We start from the raw sequence: 7,473 nt of genomic DNA, 5'->3' as shown, positions 1-7,473 counted from the left end.
ACCTTCCGGGCTGGCTGACTGGGCTACAAGAGGAGGAAACGTCTGAGGTCTCCACTGTCTCTGCTGAGTTTCTACCACAGAAGAACTGAGGGCAAAGAAGATCCTCCCATGGCTGCTGGGGCCAGGTCTGGATCAATCCAGCTGCATGGCCACCCTCTGCCCCAACGGACTCCGCAAAGGCAGGTGGGGCCCGTGGGGCCTTGAAGGACAGGTGCCGTCTCTGTGTGCTAAAAGCTGCAGCCATCGGATGGGTTCCCTCCTGAGTGGTAGATAGAGAAGCCCATATGCCTCGGGGAGACTGGAACTAGGGAGGAGGGACCACCTTTCTTCCTAAGAGAGATGCTAAAGTCCTTTCTTCTTCCTTTAACAATGTTTTAAACATACATTTATTTATTGCCTTATTTGTTTGATTCCTCTGTGAGTGTATGCCTGTGTGGCGTCCAAGGACAACTTGTGAAAGTCAGAGGTGGTTTTCTCCTTCCAGCTTGCAGGCTCTGGGGATAAACTGGGACCATCATGCTTGCCAGCAAGTACCTTTACCTGTTGCTGCCCATCTCTTGTTTTGTGTGTGTGTGTGTGTGTGTGTGTGTGTTTGGAGACAGGGTCTCTGGCTGTCCTGGAACTTACTATGTAGACCAGGATGGCCTTGAACTCATGGAGTTCACCTGCCTCTGTCGCTGGAGTGTTGAGATTAAAGGTGTGTGCCACCACGTGTAGCTTCTAGAAACATTTTGATGTGGCTTAAATAAGATCGAGGAGCTGGGCGAGAAAGACAGAAAGAGAAAGGCAATGTGAGGCCCTTGAGGCTAACTCTGCCCATCTGGGTTTCCTGGGTCAGGGCCCGGGGAATGGACTTGTGCCCTTGACAGTCTCATCAAAGTGACAGTCAAGACAATGGCCATGAGAGCCCAAATTGGGGCTCTGTCCTTCTCTTTTCCATTCTTTTGTTGCCTTACATCCAGCCACCTGTCTGTGCACCATGCACACAAAGGCACTCCCGAGGACTCCATGCTGGTGTGGATTCCATGCCGGTGTGAGTCAGTGGGGAGTAAGCACTACAATCACCCTTCCTCTGAACCCTCTCCACACCTCTGAGTGCACACACAACGCTCAAGTTAACCCGGCTGCCTGCCGACCAACATGCAGGGGCTTTATAATACCTGGAAAAGAACCAGCTGGACCACTCACATTTCCTGATTTTAAAATATATTTTAAAGCTACAGTTAAAGTAGCATGGTACTGGCCTGTAGACCAATCAAGTAGAATAAAGTCTAGAAACTATAGCGCCTGGGACCACTCAACAAGGGAAGGACGGTCTTCAGCAAATGGTAGCGAGGAAGTAGTATATTTACATGAAAAACAGTGAAACTGGGCTCTTCCTTTATACAACAAACATGAACTTAAAATGGATTGGGTCTTAAAACTGTAAAAGGGGCTAACATTCAAAAAAGTTTCATATCATGGGACCTGTTACTAATTTATGGATGCAACACACGGACATCAATACAAAAACAGCACATGAACATCAAAAATTTCTATAGGTCAAAAGTCACAAATGACCAAACAAGCAACCTATACCTATATGGCCAGGAGCCATTATCTAGAATAAACACATAATTCCCACAATGCAACATTTTGTTATGGGACGTAAAGTTGGGCTGTGCTGGATCATCAGCGACACACACACACATACAGACACAAAAGCCTTTAATAAACATCTCTCCAAACATTTACCGACTGCCACAGTCTAAAAAAAAAATGTGCCATGTTACTGAGATGCAAATCAAAATCATGAGCTATCACTCATGTTTAGTAAATTGGATATTATACAAACAAATACAGAAAATAGCAAGTGCTGATGTAGAGAAACTGGACTCCTTATGCATGATTGATAGGAATGCAAAACGGTACAGTCACTCGGCAAAACCATTTTGCAGTTCTTCAGAAACTTATATAGATTAATGTTATTCTGCAATTCCTGTCTTGGTGTGTGCTGTGCCCACACATGGATAGAAGTCATAGGCTCGTGCCTTCCTCAGCCATTTCTCCTTATATCTTGAGACAGGGTTTCTTACTGGCCATGTGAGCTGGCCAGTGCCAGCAAGCCCGTGGATCCCCAACGCTGAAGCTGTCTATACCCCAATGCTGAAGTTACAGCCACGAGGCCACATTCATCTTTCATGCTCATGTCCGAACCCCTCACACTTGCACATCAAGCACTTTACACACTGAGCCATATCCCTAGTCTCTATACACTTTACAAATGTTCAGTTCATCGACATCATTAGCTACTTTCCAGGTATTCAATATAGTTAATCAGTACTGAGTCCACAACTCTAGATATGAACATCATTTTCCTGACAGTAGCAGTTCCTAACTACTTGATCGCAAGGCAATGAAAAGGCTAGCTGATCACACACAGGAAGGCATCGACAGACAGAGCCACCAAAGCTCAAAGGACGACAGACTCTGTCGGCCACAGTCCTCCTCCCACCTTACTTTCAGAAGGCATTAAGATGTCTTCCCTTCAGTGAATACCTTCCCCCACTGCGTATGCACTCTAAGCGTTCACTGTCACTTTTTGTCTGAAGTTAGGATCTCCAAAGCATCATGAAGCTAATGACGTAAGAGTTGACAGACATCAGAGGTAGGCTCCCCTTTGGCTACAGGGCTGTGAGGCTTGTCTCAGGTATGAATCGCGCTGATGTCTAAACTGGCTCACAAAAAAAAAACCCCTCTCCTGTAGGCAGAATCCTCACACTCGCTCTCACAGTCCTCAGACAAAATCCTCACACTCGCTCTCACCGTCCTCAGAGACACCTCGAAGCAGAACCCTTTAAAGTACCCATCAGCTTTAAACATGAGAATTGCTCTGTCTGGCACAATTCTGTTTGCTTGTTTTTATTTTGTTTTTCAAGTTTCAACATCCCTGCCAAGCAAGCAGTGACATGTGGTGGACTGGGGACATCATGACTGAAGTCTAAGGTTCAAAGCCATAGAACAATGTTTGCATCTCCCAACTACAGCACATAAGCTCACAGTTTAAACAAAGATGAAGGATTCCAAGAGACACACAGATGACCTCGCTACATTGACAGCACGGTCAGGGAACAGATATTATCTATCCTTCACTTTAAATTATATAAATTATATATATAATATATTATATATATAATATATATATCAATAGCCTTATAAGAGGTACCTACTGAACAAAAACTGTTTCCAAATCCTTCATGATGTTTTAAGATATGGGCTGTGGCAGGCATACATAGACATCCATACCCGGTTGAGTAAGCCACATTCAGAGTTAGGCCAGCTTTATGGTTGAGCTAACAGGTCAGAGCAGCAAGCTAGGTCTAATTTTCTTCAAAGGCACCAGTTTCTGACCTTGAAAATGTTTCCCAACCACTTATCTGTATAAAGGCCCCAGCAGAATAGGCCTGTCACTCATTGGTGCTCTAGTGAAGAACAGTTGCAAATGTTTAGGAAGAGCAAAATCCCCAAGTGAGAGGCAGTGAGGGGCAGAGGTGCATAGCCAGCTGGGTTTATAATGGATGGGGTGGTGTGAAGTTGTCACCTGATCTTGTACTCAGAGTCCATCTTAGGGCAGAGCCCACTCTGCAGAAAAACAGCACCGATTCCCACACACCGGCTTCTCCAGACACTACTTACCGCTAGTCCATGAATGGTCCTCCTTCGTGCAGAGCCCTCAGGCGGTGTTACAAAGAGTTTTGGTCGATCCACTGGGTTTCTAGAGTGTGCAGCTTTGAAGGGCATGATGATGGGGCTGCAAGATGCTGAACGAGGACAAATGGGGATAACTAGAGTGCAGGTGATTGGTTTTACACACAAGAGTGCCAGAGGAGCAGGTGAAGAGAGCCAGAGGCAGGTGCATTAGACAGAAAGAAAAGTGGGGAGAAGACGTTATTACCCAAAGTACCCAGCCCCGAGATCCTCAACTCGCCTTCTACCTGCAAACCTGTGGGGTGCCCGGCTGACAGACCTGGAAGGTAATAGACCTTGTTTGTTTCAGTTATGACTAAAGACACAGGAACAATCTGATTGTGGATAGTCTCCGCCTTGTATGACTGACTACAGACCAATGGTTCTGATAAAACCCTGTATCTGCGATGCCATTTTTAAGGGAAGACTGGCTTATGGACAGATTTTTCCTAATTACTTCTACTATGGAACTAAAGCTAGAACCAGGAAATGTGCAAGCAGGCAAGTAAGGTCTATAACTGTCTCAGGAGCCAAGTTCAGGAGTCAGTGGCGGGGAAGCACCCGAGACAGAACACGTCCGCTGACCAAGCCTTGACAGGTGTTGGCTTGTTTCAGGGATAGCTAAAAACAGCTGGAAAAGATCTCCGCTTTCTCTGAAGGCAAGCTGTGATGTATACTTCTGCCCCCTCCCCTCACAAAGCCAAGGAATAGAAAATGCCACTGTGGCCGAATCACGGGTCGCAGTGACAGCCTTACTAAGGACAGAAAGAACTTTGAGTCTTAGACTACCCATCTTCAAAGGAACACTGACATTTCTCAAGTCACTACACAAAAATGGGTTGAAGGCAATTTATTTAATGTTATACAGGAGCCAGAATTTCAGATCTCACTCAAAATCAATCAATCAATCAATCAATCTTGGTTTTTCCATAAAATTGAAGCAAACACGGTTGAGGACAATGCTATGTACCTGAGCAAGATTATAAAATTACTTTATGCAAATCTGGTTCCTGTAGTAGTTCTTAACTTTTACAGACATGTGCTTACTATGTATTTTTATAGCCCAGGCTAGTCTTGAACTCATTCTACTGCCAGGGGCTGACCGTGATGAGCTTGTGGCAATCCCCCCACCTCAGCATGAGGAGGAGTACTGGGATTCTAAGTGTGTGCCACCATACCTAACTTCGAGGCAAAACTTTATAAAGAAACTTTTGTGTAGGTAATTTTTTTAAGATTTATTATGCATACAGGTTCTGCCTACATGTGTACTTGCAGGCCAGAAGAGGGCGTCAGATCTCACTACAGATGGTTGTGAGCCACCATGTGGTTGTTGCTGGGAAATGAACTCAGGACCTTTGGAAGAGAAGACAGTGCTCTTAACCTCTGAGCCATCTCTTTAGCCCTACGTAGGTAAATTTAACAGTACTAAAAACCTCAAAATTACTCAAAAAGTATACGGCAATCTTAATTTTTAAAATCATAAAATTTAAAAAATTGTTCTCTACAGACAGCTGCACCGGCTTGCACCTTGCTGTGGCCTCTCTGCAGGGATGGAACCTGGGACCTTGGCTGAGCTGTACTCCTGCTTCAAACGCACGAGTACAAGTCTCATCATGGATCTCCAGGGATCTTCCAGCTCACACTCACTGGGAGACTGGAAGCTGCAACCTCTCTTCCTATATCCAAACAAAACACCCTTCTCCACAGTGAACTGTTCTCCTCATAAGAGTGGACACAGAGCTTTTCTTCTGAGCTTTAATGGAGAATGGTAGATTTGTACTTTGAGACAGGAGGGCCTCTTGTCTTTGCTGGTGGTGACTCCTAGGGAAAGTACTGGAAAATAAGTTTTTTTCCTTAAGTATCACAAGGCGCTTTCACTTTCCAGACAAGGAAAGGGTTCGTTAATGCAAAGCGCTTCCGAGCTAACCAAATCCACTGCAGAAGCCATGCCCTGCACAGGGTGCTTCTGCAGGTTAATAATCAGGAAACGTGGTGTCCAGTGTCCAGGCAAAGCCAGAGGCCATTAACCTTGCCTAAAGATCAAGGGACCCCAGAGAACAGGCCTGCTCTAAGATCAAGACTCATACTGAGAACGGAAGGAAACAGAAACATGATTTCATTTTCCTTCAGTGCAAAGTGAAAAATGAGTATTTGCTAAGAACATCCTGGATGCAATCTAATTTCTTCTTTACTGTAGTGTTGAAAAAAGCATTAAGTACAGGTAGAAAATATTCTCTTCTCACTATGTGACTCTGCAACACTGGAATTGGCTCTGAAAACTGGGCTTTGGAACTCAAAGAGATCTACCTGCCTCTGCTTCCTATGTACTGGGATTAAGGTGTATGCCACCGTATCTAGTTTAAGAATATCTTCATCTCTATTTAAAAATCCTCAACTTTAATTCTTCAAAAAATATTCTGGCTGAAAGGAACGCTAAAATCTCCGAAGGTATTAAATTCTGAACATCTACCATGGAAAACCTAAAACCTGCAAACTGAACAACCTCAATCTTCCGAAGACACAGTGAGAGTAATGGCACTTCTCCTTCACGCCTCCCCCCAGTGCGCTCCATGTCCTGTATAGGTTAATTACAGAGAATGAACAGGCCTTTGAGAAAATCCTCCACTGCTCCTGGCAGTCAAGAGTACATTAACCTAACCCCCTAAGATCTTAGTGGGAACATAGAGCTCAGAATGAAGGGGCGCAGGACCCTTTCCCACCCACCACAACCCTGAGCACCTTAGGGAACAAGGGTCTTAACTGCTATTGTAATCATGGCTATGGATCTAGGGCCCTCTTCACCAAAAGGCAATCGGGAATAAGATGAAGAAAGAAAACTGAAATTGAGGCAAACTAATAACCTGGAAGGTACATCAGAAAATAAAGACAGCATATGTCCTGAAAGACAGCTAAGACACATTTACATTCATAAATCCAAGTGGAACTCTTTATAAAAACCAGGAGTCTTTAATCTCATTAAATATAAGCGGTACCAACGGAATAGGTAGTAATAACCTAGAGAAAGTAGCAAGGACTCAAAGTCTACGTGCTATTTTTTCACTAACATCAATTGTACCCAACTAAGCATAACAAGGAAGGGAGTGGTGGATGGGGAAGGAAAGGAAGGTCAGCGAAGAAATGGCGTGGGAAAGACAAGGGGTAAAAGCATTGCCAGGGTCGGTGCCGACAGAAAGAGCAGAGAGAGACACGCTCCTAGCTTTGGAACGAGACAACAGACAACACAGGATTCAGGTGCGTGATAGCCACATACTGCAGAGTCCACAAGACAGGGTGCACAAGCAGCCCGGAGAGCCAACACGCAGAGGACAGCTTTCATCACTTGCAAACAAGTACGAAGTTCGTGGTATAAAACATAATCTTAAAATGCTGCACCTTTTCCTCCAGACAAATCCCAGAGGCCTGGTATCAGCACTTCCCGCTGCCACCCTCACCTCCAGAGAGAGCTGTTGAGGGTGTCCAGACCTTGGCCTTGATGGCCTCACGCTGGACAGTGAGAGGCAGAGCTGACACCTGTTAGCTAACTGGGTACCACACAGAGGAAAGTCCATAAAACTACCAAGAGGCCTATTTGTGCAGCAGACGAATGAGGGTGAAGAAAACCTTTTCAAAGAGAGCACACGGTTTTCTAAGTGCAGAGCAGAGGGTAAGGGGTGGCTGGGTTACTTCCACAGACACGCCAACTGTGCCCAGAGAGAGCTGGGAAATCCAAGCATGACACCAATACAG

General features: G+C 45.1%; 1 protein-coding gene across 6 annotated transcripts in view; it reads right to left on the bottom strand.

The window, feature by feature from the left end:
* The window catches only part of Map7 (microtubule associated protein 7), a 129,746-nt gene that overhangs the window by 15,554 nt on the left and 106,719 nt on the right, over window positions 1-7,473 (bottom strand). For 4 of the 6 annotated variants that reach the window (XM_029533216.1, XM_029533214.1, XM_029533217.1 and 1 more), the window contains exon 8: window positions 3,676-3,824. In XM_029533216.1, coding sequence (XP_029389076.1) covers window positions 3,676-3,824 — 149 coding nt within the window. The remainder of the gene's footprint in view (window positions 1-3,675; window positions 3,825-7,473) is intronic. The other 2 variants (XM_021221312.2, XM_029533215.1) reach the window with 1 other exon arrangement.

Source organism: Mus pahari, chromosome 21 (assembly GCF_900095145.1).
Source record: "Mus pahari chromosome 21, PAHARI_EIJ_v1.1, whole genome shotgun sequence".
NCBI classification, from domain to species: domain Eukaryota; kingdom Metazoa; phylum Chordata; class Mammalia; order Rodentia; family Muridae; genus Mus; species Mus pahari.
Note: the sequence above shows the minus strand (reverse complement) of the source record. Positions and strands in the feature narration are given on the sequence as shown.